General features: G+C 44.0%; 1 protein-coding gene across 1 annotated transcript in view; it reads left to right on the plus strand.

Annotated features, from left to right (window-relative positions):
• Positions 1 to 14,618, plus strand: part of LOC115122923 (regulator of G-protein signaling 3-like) — a 166,094-nt gene that overhangs the window by 10,910 nt on the left and 140,566 nt on the right. Inside the window, exons 5-7 of the mRNA XM_029652210.2 lie at positions 1,698 to 1,737; positions 1,872 to 2,185; positions 3,132 to 3,215. Of these exons, the coding sequence (XP_029508070.1) occupies positions 1,698 to 1,737; positions 1,872 to 2,185; positions 3,132 to 3,215 (438 nt within the window). The remainder of the gene's footprint in view (positions 1 to 1,697; positions 1,738 to 1,871; positions 2,186 to 3,131; positions 3,216 to 14,618) is intronic.

A 14,618-nucleotide genomic window follows, 5' to 3' on the forward strand; every position in this document is an offset into this window, starting at 1 on the left:
GAGCTTGAACAGCCAATCACAGACAGTAATGTGGCTGACGGGTTCCGTGACTCAGTAGCCTGGTTGTTAGAAGGCCTCTAGCGGAAATGAAGGAGGCTGTATACCCTGCATTCCACCCAGACCCAGGGACCTAGACACTGTAAGGCTGTCTGTTAGTCTGGGAGGTGCAGCCTACCTGGCAATCTGAGTGTGTGTGCGCTTGTACAGCACATGTGCGTGTGTAGGGCAGTGTGTTTGTCCGAGGGCAGCTGTGCTGCTTCAACAGATATGGCATGACATAGGGCTCAGAGAGCATGATGGGAACGTCTTCTGTGTCTAAATGCTAAGAGGAGAGCACAGGGGTTAGGGGGTTAGGAGTGTGAGGGGGGACTGGCTTGGACGGCTGTGGAGGAGGATTGGATGGAGTGGGAATAGGATGCAGAAAAGGGGATAGAGAGAGGGGGGAGAGAGGGATAAGCGAGGGAGGTGATGGATGAATGGCTACCCCCAATTAATCCATTATCTTCCCTATGGGAAAATATGGGCTAGGGAACAGAGTAGATATGGGTATATATTTTACCTTTATTTAACTAGGAATGTCAGTTAAGAACAAATTCTTGTTTACAATGTCTGCCTGCACCTGCCAAACCCGGGCGACGCTGGGCCAATTGTGCGCCGCGCTATGTAACTTCCGATCACAGCCGGTTGTGATACAGCCTGAATAGTAGTAGTACATCAAGAGGTTGGAATAATGGTTGTAAGAAGTAGAAGGGATTAATGGGGTAGCGAGAGGCAATGATGGATGGATGACGGGTACAGCAGCAGAGGGAAAACGAGGGGAGAGGAAAGGAAGGATGTAGATAAAGCAGTTGTCAAAGTGGATGGAAATAAGAGGAACATTTCAGACTAAATCCAAACTTTGAAGGATGGGGAAATGGAGCATCTCTCCTCCAGGTCAGAGCAGGCATTACGATCCATGATGATTTGGTTCCATCCTGTCAGCCAGTCCCCACTGAAACACACACAGCAGAGAAATCGATCATGGAAGATAGCTGGATGTACTCTGGTTGGGTCACCTCTTTCACGCCAGGTCACCCCTTTCCTCTACCCATCTTTGTTATATCGGGTAGATCTTATCTTTAGGCACAGTTCTAGGATCAGCTTCCCCCTCCCTCATTACATTTCAAGGGGCAACGCTACTTGGGTACTTGAGTAGTTATCTATAGGCACAGTTCTAGGATCAGCTCTCCCCACCAACCGTTCAATTTCCAAGGGCAATGTCATCCTTCTCCTGTATTTATAGAGCTACAGTACAATACTTTATGGTATAGTACAGTACAGTGTGTGGTTGACGTCTGTGTCACTCAAGGCCATAGGAATCAATGAACAGCACAGTCACCATCATGTATCAACAGCACACATTAGCTCTCAGGTCGCTGGGTCTATTCCTTGAGCTGAACACATGTATATTGAATATGTGACATGGCTCACTGGCCTGAGATCACATAGGCCTACTGCAGTACAGTAGTAATGGAGTCAGCCAACAGTCTGTGGCCCCATTCCATGCTCAACACAACCATTTCTTCAGTTTGACTTCATGTTAGGCATTTATTATGGTGGGATGGATACATTACATGTGAAAGTATCCTAAAGCAGAGTATGGTATTGGTCAACTGTTATAACAGGACCATTGATTGTGATGTTTTTGTCTCTTTCAGGTATTGAGGCCTGTCTACCAGGACAACCATGGTACCTTGGGTAAGACATTTACTGCTGACTAGGATTTTAATGAACACGGTGGTTTTGCAGGACAATTCTATCTATAACCATTGTACTTCTACGTACCCAGGCTAACTCCCAGTGTGTGTTGTTGTGCATGTGGTGTCTCTCAGCAGGGAGGATATACCCGGGTCAGGCCAGCATGCCCCAGAAACAGGGGTCTGGCGGTGCCACGCCTGGGGGTGTAGGACTAGCAGGCCGGACCACCTTCCTACGACTCTCCACTAATGCCAAGATGTCTAAGCCAGACGAAGCGAACCTCTCTGGCCAACCCCCACCCAGCTACCAGCAGGTCCAGAGCTCCAGCTTTGCTAACTACCAGAACTGTACTATAGTACACTCCCATGTACAACACGACAACCCGCACGGCAACTATGGCTACGTTAAAGCAGCACCCAAGATCCTCATCTTCCCCATCTTTGTTCAGGTGTGTGTGTGCGTGTTTGTGTGTGTGTGTGTGTGTGTGTGTGTGTGTGTGTGACTCTGCATCTCTCTGTTAGTGCCGTTTGGGGTTTTCCCCTTTTATTTTGCCATGTTTGTTGCAGTGCTTATCCTCTCTGTGTATCTGTGTAGCAACATAGGATTCTGTCATAAACACACTAGAATGAACCACATTTCCTATATATGTCCAATGTCAGGGTGTGAGTGTATTGCACAACTGGACTACCCACTTCCCAGGATTCTACAATGGTCTGTAATAGTACTTCCTGTTGACTAACTGAGTCACCTAGCTGCACAGTGAAACAGCCATCCCTGTGGTCTCTCTAGCTCCAGTCCGGGTCCACAAGAGGATGTGGCTACCACCCCCGCTGCACTAGCGCTTTTTAGCCTAGCGCCTCTTCACAGATTGAGCATCTCACAGACTCCTGCAGTCACAGCTCACACTGTGAGGATCTCTGTAGAGACTGGAGCGACTGTAGCTACACGAGAGCCGCCAGCTGCACAGCCTGTATTGATCCCTTTGGTGGGCAGAGAGCATGGAGCTTGGAGCTAAAATGGAGATGGTACTGTAGCTACATGCTCCCTCATGTACAGCTGTGTTCATGAGAACAGCCCTCCCAGATATGTCTATCCTTGAAACATGTCTATCTGTATCTCTATTTAGCGCTATTTGTGAGTGTTGTGAATGATATTGGACTGTTATAGCAGTGTTATGAGTTTAGTATCAGTGACTTTTGCTGTAGTATTGTGTACTGTCATTATAAGCAATATTAGTAAATGTTGTGTGTTTGAAGTGATATAAAACTGCAGTATTTTGCCATGGATGATAATGTAATCTTCATTTAATTCCTAGTATGTTGCCTAAACGTACTCTAACTTTAATCTAATGTCAATCTAACCCTTAACTCTCCTCTCCTACCCTTTGTGTGCAGCCTCTGGACCTGTGTAACCCCACACGGACACTGGTGGTCTCTGAGGAGATGATCCTCCATGAGAGCAAGCACCTCTCCATTAAGGTAAACGGTGTGTGTTTGTGTGTGTGTGTGTGTGTGTGTGTGTGTGTGTGTGTGTGTGTGTGTGTCAGGATCAGTCAAATCAGTGAGATGGGACCTGTCAATGTTAATGAGAATATTTAAGAGAGGAACACGTTGTGAGAATCTGACACAAGTCTCTATACTGCCATTCTAGTTCTCTTCATTCATATTCCACAACTGCTAATGTCAGGTTTGTTTATCTGTCAAAATGTTTGTGGAATGCACTATGAAGATTTTTCCCATCCTTGTCAATGTTCTTAAATACCCTCCCAGTGCCTCTGTCTTTGGTGTGTTGTGTAATACCAGCAGAGAACAGAGGAAACAGAGGAAGAGACCACAGTTTGAAAACCTCTGGGTGGCTGCTGCACTGCATTGGACGTCTATACTATTGTCTTCTCTTGGCTCTCCTCTCCTCTCCTCTCCTCTCCTCTCCTCTCCTCTCCTCTCCTCTCCTCTCCTCTCCTCTCCCCTCCCCTCTACGCTCCACTCCTCTCCTCTCCTCTCAGACAGACAATGATACAGGACTAGCATTGGAACAAATATTTTGCTAGTTTGACAGAATCCACCACATAGAGTTTGTTTATCATAGAGACGATGGGGACAACTCGGTTCAAAAATAACTTTACATCTCATAACTATTTGAAAAGGAAGGGAGAGAGAGAGAGAGAGAGAGAGAGAGAGAGAGACAGTGAGAGGGAGAGGGAGAGACAGCGAGAGAGAGAGAGAGAGAGAGAGAGAGAGAGAGAGAGAGAGAGAGAGTCCTGTTCATTGCACAGGACAGTGTATCTACATGAGGGGCGCTTGTTTAGTAGTGGGGAATTAATTATTTAGGTCCCAGAATGGTACTTCTGGAGTGTTGCACAGTGACAGGCTTTTATTTAATCGATCAAAGGGTTCCTCTACTTTTGAAATCTCTGCTATGATAAATTCTCTTTTTTCTCCCTCTCTCCCTCAGCTCTCTTTTATGTCCTGCTCTGTGTGTGCACTCTGGCTTTTCTATGTAGCTCTTTCCATGTATGTCTCTGTCTCTCTCTGTGTCATTCTCTCTGTCTCTGTCTCTGTCTCTGTCTCGCTCTCGCTCAATTCAATTAAAATGGCTTTATTGAGATGGGAAACATACGTTACATTGCCAAAGTAAATGGAATAGACAAACAAAATGAAAATAAACAAGGGAGACCTCTTCACACCTTCAGTGAGCTGTTATTTCTACTTGTAACACTCCTCTTTGTTCCATATGGCTCTATAACACTGTATACCGGTAGTTGCAATTCATAGGTTTTTGTTCATGACAGAAAATGTACATTGATATTCATTTCTAGAGAGTTTGTCAGCACAATTTCTATCCATTCATTTTCATGTGGAAATATTTGACTCATGTTATATAAGAGCAAACAAAGTTGAAAGAAATGTTGAGGTTGTGGCACAGTATTTAATTGGAAACTGTTGTGAATAGCATTCATAGATAAAAACAACAAGTACTAAAAAAATATAAGGTCTCCAGAACTTCCTCTACAGTTCGTCAGTGGCTACATAACCATTGAGTAGCATCACCAGTACAGTACAATGGACAGGGGGACTTTGTACTATTTTATTTATGATTCATTGGATCCGGACAGTAGTTTCAATCAAATACAGTATTCACTAAATTCATATGCTGCCTCTCTCTCTCATATTTTATAAATCATACTGTATCTCAGTTTTAACGAGAACTCTTCAAAAATAGCAATACAGTACAAAGGGCCATTGTTGCCCATATTTGCTCTTGTAGTTGTAAGTGCCTGTAAGTCCTGCAGTCATTCTATAGACTGGTGGTTGAATGTGATTACCTCCCTTTGGCCTTGGCTTTAGTGGAAAGCTACAGTACAAGGTTGTGATGATGAGGGTGGATATTATAATACACAGAAGTTTTCCATCCTGTGTTTTCTGGGAATGAGAGAGTGGAGCAAGATAGGGAAGCCATGCCAAGCAGGGCAGCCATTGTGATAATATTGTCCAGGAAATGTGATGGAGAGGTGTGGGGGGGGCAGAGAGCAGTGGGGGGCAGTGGTCTAGGAGAGGAAGACCAGGAGGCCCTGTTTACTATCCAGGGGGGTTGCTAGGTGGTTGGCAGAAAGGGTGTTTGACCTCACTCAATATATGCACAGTGATGTGATGTCAAGTTTTAGCAAGATGAGATTTTCAGCAAAGTTGAACTCAATCCCCCCCTCTCTCTCTCTTGCTCTCACAAACACACACACGCAAACACACACACACACACACACACACACGCACAAACATACATCCTGGCAAGTTGATTCTGGATGACCCCCCTTCTATCCCCCTCTCACCTCTCTGAGAAGACAAAAGAGATCAGCTGTGAATTTTTTGTTTGTTGAGGGGTGGGCTTAAAAAACAACTGACCCTGTTGACTTGAGTCTTCTTGACATTATCTTCCTCCCTGAGGGGTCCAAGTGATTGATAGCAGACACGAGGGAAAGAGAGGGGGAGGGAGTGGGGGCTGTGTGTTGAGGACTGGATGTTAGAATATTCCTCTATCACCTGATCTGTTGGTTTCAACTGTGTTCATATTATTGAAACATTTTTGTCATGTAGCTATGTGTGTGTGTGTGTCTGTGTGTGTGTATGTATTTCGGTGTGTGTGTGTGTGTGTGTAGGAGTTTGATGTGCACCCAGGGTAGTACGGCCAGGCTTGCAACACTGTGTAATAACACAGATTTCTAATTAAAACAGTGCCAATCTTCAGAGATGTCTGGCCCCACACTGATTATCTACAAACATGGACTGTTAAATATTTGTCTTCTTTTATCAAGTCCCAGCCAGGGGCCACAATTACCATGCAGCTCCGATGCTCTCCTCTGAAACACAGTGAGGATCTGAAATGCTCATTTGACACAATGAATGTGAAAAGAAAACAGTGTAGAATTGGAACAGAAAAGGCAATTCTTCACAGTACGTATGCAGTATTGTCCATTTTTATCTGCAGTAGACACACACACACACACACACACACACACACACACACACACACACACACACACACACACACACACACACACACACACACACACACACACACACACACACACACACACACACACACACACACACACACACACACAAGTAATAGTGGTTGAGTGATTTTCTGAAGATAGTATAGAGATAAGCTTACTGATATCGCTGCACCAACCATACTCCACCCACCCACAGACAGACAGACAGACAGACAGACAGACAGACAGACAGACAGACAGACAGGCAGACAGACCACAACAGCAAGACCCTCAGCATCCTCTCGATCTGCATAGAAACCACATTCACAAAAAAAACACACCCCGCCCACACAAAGCCTACACACACTGTTTGCTGTACTGTGTTGATGCATATTATTCAGACCTTTGCTGTAGCTTCCATGGTGTTGCCCAGAGGTGGTTTGCTGAGTGTTGTTTGTTTAACACTAATGTGAGGCCTGACCTTTTACAGTTTGTGTTGTGCCTTCTGTTAAGAGAAACAGGGAAATACCACTGACATGCACACACACGCACACACATAAATGAACACAAATGCACACACACACACATACAGACACACATTCATGCACATAAAGTATTGGCATACACATAATTATTTATCTCAAACAGAATTGCACAAAGTATATTCAAATCATATCAAATTTGTCACATGCTCAGTGAAATGCTTACTTACAAGCCCTTAACCAGCAATGTAGTTTTAAGAAAAATAATAGTCAAGAAAAATATTTACTAAAAAAACTAAAGTAAACAATAAAAGAGCAACAATAAAATAACAATAACGAGGCTATATACAGGGGGTACCGGTACCGAGTCAATCTGAGGGAGTACAGGTATTTGAGGTAATATGTACATGTAGGTAGAGGTAAAGTGACTATGCATAGATAATAGATAATAAACAGCGAGTATCAGCAGAGTAAAAAAAGGGGGGGGGGGTCAATTGATATAGACTGGGTAGCCATTTGATTAGCTGTTCAGCAATCTTATGGCTTGGGGGTAGAAGCTGTTACAAAGCCTTTTGGTCCTAGACTTGGCTCCGGTATTGCTTGCCGTGTGGGAGCAGAGAGAACAGTCAATGACTAGTGTGGCTGGAGTCTTTGGCAATTTTAGGGCCTTCCTCTAACACCGCCTGGTATAGAGGTCCTGAATGGCAGGAAGCTTGCCCCTGTGATCAACTGGGCTGTACGCACTACCCTCTGTAGCGCCTTGCGGTCGGAGGCAAAGCAGTTGCCATACCAGGTGGTGATGCAACCAGTTAGGATGCTCTTGATGGTGCAGTTGTAGAAATTTTGAGGACCCATGATAAATCTTTTCAGTCTCCTGAGGGGGAATAGGTTTTGTTCTGCCCTCTTCACGACTGTCTTGGAGTGTTTGGACCATGATAGTTTGTTGGTGATGTGGACACCAAGGAACTTGAAGCTCTCAACCTGCTCCACTACAGCCCCGTCGTTGAGAATGGGGCTGTGCTCGGCACTCCTTTTCCTGTAGTCCATGAATATCTCCTTTGTCTTGATCACATTGAGGGAGAGGTTGTTATCCTGACACCACATTTCCAGGTCTCTGACCTCCTCCCTATAGGCTGTCTCATCGTTGTCGGTGAGCAGGCCTACCACCATTGTGTCGTCAGCAAACTTTATGATGGTGTTGGAGTTGTGTTTAGCCACGCAGTTATGGGTGAACAGAAGGGGACTAAGAACGCACCCCTGAGGGGCCCCTGTGTTGAGGATCAGCGTGGCAGATTTGTTGTTGCCTACCCTTACCACCTGGGGGTGGCCCGCCAGAAAGTCCAGGATACAGACGCAGAGGGAGGTGTTTAGTCCCAGGGTCCTTAGCTTAGTGATGAGCTTTAATTAAGGATCCGTCCTTTTTTTTCAATTTTCACCTAAAATGACATGCCCAAATCGAACTGCCTGTTGCTCCGGCCCTGAAGCAATGATATGCATATTCATGGTACCATTTGAAAGGAAACACCTTGAAGTTTGTGGATATGTGAAAGGAATGTGGGAGGATATAACATAATAGATCTGGTCAAATATAATACAAAGAAAAAAACAACCGTTCTGTTGTATTCTTTTGTACCATAATTTTGAAATGCAAGAGAAAGGCCATAATGTATTATTCCAGCCCAGGTGCAATTGAGATTTTGGCCACTAGATGGCAAAAGTGCATGTGCAAAATTTTAGACTGATCCAATTAACCATTGCATTTCTGTTCAAAATGTTGTATCAAGACTGCCCAAATGTGCCTAATTTGTTTATTAATAACTTTCCATGTTCAAAATTGGACACTCTCCTCAAACAATAGCATGGTATTCTTTCACTGTAATAGCTACTGTAAATTGGACAGTGCAGTTAGATTAACAAGAATTTAAGCTTTCTGCCAATATAAGATATGTCTATGTCCTGGGAAATGTTCTTGATACTTACAACCTCATGTTAATCGCATTAGCCTACGTTAGCTCAACCGTCCCGTGGAAGGGACACCGATTGGTGTCGAACGCTGAGTTGTAGTTAATTAATAGCATTCGCACATTGGTGTTCCTTTTGTCCAGGTGGGAAAGGGCAGTTTTGAGTGCAATAGAGATTGCGGATCTGTTGGGGAAGTATACAAACTGGAGTGGGTCTAGGGTATCTGGGATAATGGTGCTGATGTGAGCCATGACCAGCCTTTCAAAGAACTTAATGGCTACAGACGTGAGTGCTACAGGTTGGTAGTCATTTAGGCAGGTTACATTGGTGTTCTTGGGCACAGGGACTATGGTGGTCTGCTTGAAACATGTAGGCATTACAGACTGGGCCAGGGACAGGTTGAAAATGTCAGTGAAGACAGTTGGTCAGCACATGTTTGGTGTACACGTCCTGGTAATCCCTCTGGCCCTTCGGCCTTGTGAATGTTGACCTGTTTAAAGGTCTTACTCACATCGGCAATGGCGAGTGTATGGTGTTGGTCCGGTCCTGTGTGGTGAAGTTTCACGGATACACACTATGCTGAAAAACTAACCGACACACACATCTAATAGCAGCTCCAGTGCAAAGGACCCGTTCAATCACCATTGAGACCTAGCACATTACAATAGGTTATAGAGGGCTAGTGAAGGGGTAACCCAGTCTGTTTAGGCTTAACAACAGGGATTCTCTCTCCTGCCTCATTGTTTGGCCCATCCACTGACAGGCAGGAGACAGAGAAGTCCCTCTGCCAAAATACCCCACACCCCACACCCCCGACACAGCACAACCCAAAACACACACACATTAGGGCCAGGAAGGAAGGCAGTTTAGGGAGGCAGTGTGTGTGCCCTTCTCTTCTCTCACACGCAAGCCTCCCACTCACCTTTCACAGCCCCCTACCCTTCAAACATGTACCAGCCATAATTGATCTTTAGGGAGGGTGACTGCCAGTTTGTTTCATTAGTCAGTCAATTAAAGTGCTTAAAGTGGTGTCTGTACCTTCCTATTTCTCTATGTTAGTAAGGCTTTTGCTTTAGTGGGTCAGAAGAATACTAAGAAAACTCATTAATAAATTAGACTAGCTAGGGTTTCGATTAGTCATGCATTCACACAACATAATCTGTAATCTTTAGGGGGGCTTTGGAAGTTGAAGCAATGTTTCTCTATAGACCATGGTGCTCTGTCTTCCTGTGTGAACTACACTTCCTGTTGCATAGAAGGTTGCAGTTTAACACTTTTCTGAAGGCACATTGAAGAGGAGAGAGGGGCTGTGAATGTGTGTGTGTGTGTGTGTCTGTGTGTTTGTATTTGAGTGTGTGTGTCAGTATGTGTGTGATGCTCTGTCCATGACACCAGATACACAACTACTCTGACATTGCAGGGTGACAACTATCGAGATTACCATCTATCAAACATTTTAAAAAACATTTGAGATTATCATCTATCAAACATCTTCAAAAACTATGAAGATTATCATCTATCAAACATTTGAAAGACAATCAAGATGATCATCTATCAAACATTTTAAAAGACTATCAAGATTATCATCTCAAACATATAAAGGAATATCAAGATTATCATCTCAAACATATAAAGGAATATCAAGATTATCGTCTATTTTGATTGGGAAGTGTGTCCAATTTCAATGATTCTGCGAAATGTCATAATTGACATAGAAGGGCAGTTGACAATGAAAAAATGGAGCCGATAGACATGGACACTCTGTTTCTGGACCCTAAGCAACTTGGCAGTATTTAGTTTTTTATGTGTTATTTCCTACATTATTAGCTCAGACTATTAGCTTACACTATTACATACAGCCGGAAATAACTTTTGGTTATTAGAGTGGTGTCACGTTCTGACCTTAGTTATTTTGTTATGTCTTTGTTTTAGTATGGTCAGGGCGTGAGTTGGGTGGGTTGTCTATGTTCCTTTTTCTATGTTTTGCGATTTCTGTGTTTGGCCTGGTATGGTTCTCAATCAGAGGCAGCTGTCAATCGTTGTCCCTGATTGAGAACCATAGCCTGGTTTCACTTTGAGTTGTGGGTGATTATTTTCCGTGTCAGTGTTTTGTTCCACACAGAACTGTTTCGGTTTTGTTTTTTCACATTGTCGTTTATTGTTTTGTTCAGTGTTCATTATTCTTAGTAAAAACCAAGATGAACACTTACCATGCTGCATATTGGTCCGATCCTTGCTACTCCTCAGAAGAGGAAGAGGAAAGCCGTTACAATTGGCGGTAAACTCACCAGCATTTTTCCCAGAAATACTACATTCCTAAATTGTACCTTTTTTTCGTACCCCACAAGGCAATTCCACTTATCCCAGAGACTGCTCCAAGATGCTGCCAGTGGAGAAGAGGTTTTCGGAGTGAACTTTCAGTCCGACTCAGGAGGTGTGCATACCATCCACCACTTCCGAGTGTATTACTTGGTAATGTTCAGTCCCTGGACAATAAAGTAGATGAGCTCAGGTCGAGGACCTCCTTCCAGAGAGACATCAGGGACTGTAACATACTCTGTTTCACGGAATCATGGTTCTCTATACTGTCCCTGTACTCTATACTGTCCCAAAGCAAGCTGTGTTTTCAGTACATTTGGCAGACCGGAATAAAGGACTCTCTGGGAAAAAGAAAGGTGGAGGTGTATGTTTCATGATTAACTACTCATGGTCTGATTGTGGTAACATACAGGAACTCAAGTCCTTTTGTTCATCTGGCCTAGAATGCCGACCGTATTACCCTTCGAGAGAATTCTATTTGGTCATCGTCACAGTCGTGTATATTCCCCCTCAAGCCGATACCACAACAGCTCTCAAGGAACTACACTGGACTTTGTGCAAACTCGAAACTCCATATCCTAAGGCCACATTTATTGTAGCTGGAGACTTTATTAAAGCAAATCTTCGAAGAACGCTACCAAAGTTTTATCAACACATTGCCTGCGCCATTCACGCATCAAAAACTTTCCACCATTGCTACTCTCCATTCCAGGATGGCTACAAGGCCCTCCCCCACCCTCCCTTTGGCAAATCAGATCATGCCTCCATCCTGCTCCTCCCTTCCTATAGATAGAAAGTCAAACAGGAATTACCTGTGGTAAGGACTGTTCAACACTGGTCTGACCAATCGGAATCCATGCTTTGTTCAATTGGACTGGTATACGTTCTGGGTTGCCTCTGACAATAACATTGACTTACAGTGGGGCAAAAAAGTATTTAGTCAGCCACCAATTGTGCATGGGTCCTCATAGGTACACTTCAACTATGACAGACAAAATTAGAAAAAAAATCCAGAAAATCACATTGTAGGATTTTTAATGAGTTTATTTGCAAATTATGGTGGAAAATAAGCATTTGGTCAATAACAAAAGTTTATCTCAATACTTTGTTATATACCCTTTTTGGCAATGACAGAGGTCAAACGTTTTCTGTAAGTCTTCACAAGGCTTTCACACACTGTTGCTGGAATTTTGGCCCATTCCTCCATGCAGATCTCCTCTCGAGCAGTGATGTTTTGGGGCTGTTGCTGGGCAACACGGACTTTCAACTCCCTCCAAAGATTTTCTATGAGAGACTGGCTAGGCCACTCCAGGACCTTGAAATGCTTCTTACGAAGCCACTCCTTCGTTGCCCGGGCGGTGTGTTTGGGATTATTGTCATGCTGAAAGACCCAGCCATGTTTCATCTTCAATGCCCTTGCTGATTGTTACGAATCCCTTTTGGCCCGACAGTCTAGGGGGGATGGTAATGAGACCCGTAATATAACTCATGCAAATTATTATTGTGACAAAGTAAAAGTGTGCACAAAATAACCACGACAACAGAAATCTACCGTCAAACTCTAGGTTTATTTATAAACACACGGTAATGGGGGGAGCAGGAAAAGGGGCTGAGCTGGACCCAAGAAAAGAAACAATAAGTATTCAAAAACACCCCTAAGCTAGACTAGCCTACTTTAACAACAGCTAACTAACTAACCAAAAATACAGTGGGTGGTCCGCCCAGTTCTAACTAGTGTATTTAACAAAGTTCACCTACGGGTAGTGTATGCCCATGGGCGACTGGTCTTGGTTTCCCCCTTTTCCCACCAGCAACAAACAAACACCATAACCAAAAACAATACTCACAGGTGATGACAAAGTGCTATGAGGTGCTTAAACAAAAGAGAGGTTAAGACACAAAGCGAGAGTGAAACACAGAGACCCACAGACATGGCATTTACAGAGAGATTGAGCTAGAGATTGAGCGAGAGATTGAGCAAGAGATTGCTCTAGAACAAACAAATGATGGGGTTTTTAAACCATGGGGAAGGAACTGTGATAGGGTAGGAAATAGGAGGAGGTGTGTCTTCTGATTGATGATTGATTGTTGACTGATTGGGGAGTGATGATTTTCACCTGTGAGGGGAGAAGGAGAGAAAAGAAACACACACAGGATACACACACACACACAGGATAACTATATCCGTAACACTCCCACCCTTAAAGAAGCAACCCTAGGGATTGCGACCACAGTATTACAATGAATACTCACAACAATAACAAAGTCAACCTTGCCAAAACATACAACAATCATTACACACGAGACAAAGCATCTGCCAATACATTCTCGTCTCCTGTACACAACTCTTGGGACAAGAACTGTTCTTCAAGGATTTTCATTGGTCCTCTCACTGTGTGACCAAACACTAGTTCAGCCGGGCTGTAACCTAGGGACTCCTGCACAGTTTCACGAGCAGCAAACAAAACTAGAGGAACTCCCTCATCCCAATCTTTCTCAGATTCCAAACAATATTTACGTAGCATAGACTTCAGTGTCTGATGCCATCTTTCAAGTGCACCCTGAGACTCTGGGTGATAGGCGCTTGACACACGGTGCGTAATTGACAAGGATTTTAACACCTGCCTGAAGAGCTTGGATAGGAAATTGGTACCTTGATCGCTTTGTACCACCCTAGGTAACCCGAAAGGCGTGAAGAATTTTATTAAGGCTTTACTCACTACCGGGGCTGTAATCCTTCTCAGAGGAATGGCCTCGGGGTATCTTGTAGCCATACACATTATCGTTAACAAAAACTGGTTACCCGATTTTGTCTTCGGTAACGGTCCGACACAATCAACCACCACATGCTCGAATGGTTCACCTATGACAGGTATGGGACAAAGAGGAGCGGGAGGAATAACCTGATTTGGTTTTCCTTTTATCTGACATGTGTGGCATGTCCGACAGAACTGAGCCACATCTTGTTTTAAACCCGGCCAAAAGAAATGTCGAAGGATCCGATCATAAGTTTTTGTGATTCCTAAATGACCAGACCACTGGTGATCATGAGCAAGGGATAACACATTTTGTCGAAAGGCTGTAGGAATCACTATTTGGTAAACAGCATTCCAATCTCCATCCGCGTCAACATGGGATTTCCATTTACGCATGAGGAGATTACCATCAATGAAGTAAGCCACGTTCTTCTTCTTCACATCTTCCAATGAGACAACACTAGAAAAACATTTAGCAAGCTTGTTGTCAACCTTTTGGTTAGCAATCAGCTGCTCACGAGTGACTGGTAACTGTATTGCATCAGCAATAAGTTCAACGTTCTTTGATTCTTTCCTCGGCTGTTTGTCAGAGGTGATCAGCTTCTCAGAGGTATCACACAATCCATCTTCTTGATCAACCTCTTTGAACAGAACAGTGTTCGACAAATCTATCACGTCACCCTCTTGTAGTGCCTGAGCACGAGTGACAGCACAAGCGGGGAACACATGTGGATAACTCTGTGCCAGCTCATTAGAGAGAGAGAGTGGTCACTTTTATCCAATACTTCCAATACGGGTACTACCTTTCCTCCGGCAATATCGTTACCCATTATAAAGGTCACACCTTTCACTGGCAACATAGGACGTACCCCCACT

This window comes from Oncorhynchus nerka, linkage group LG4 (assembly GCF_034236695.1).
Source record: "Oncorhynchus nerka isolate Pitt River linkage group LG4, Oner_Uvic_2.0, whole genome shotgun sequence".
NCBI lineage: Eukaryota > Metazoa > Chordata > Actinopteri > Salmoniformes > Salmonidae > Oncorhynchus > Oncorhynchus nerka.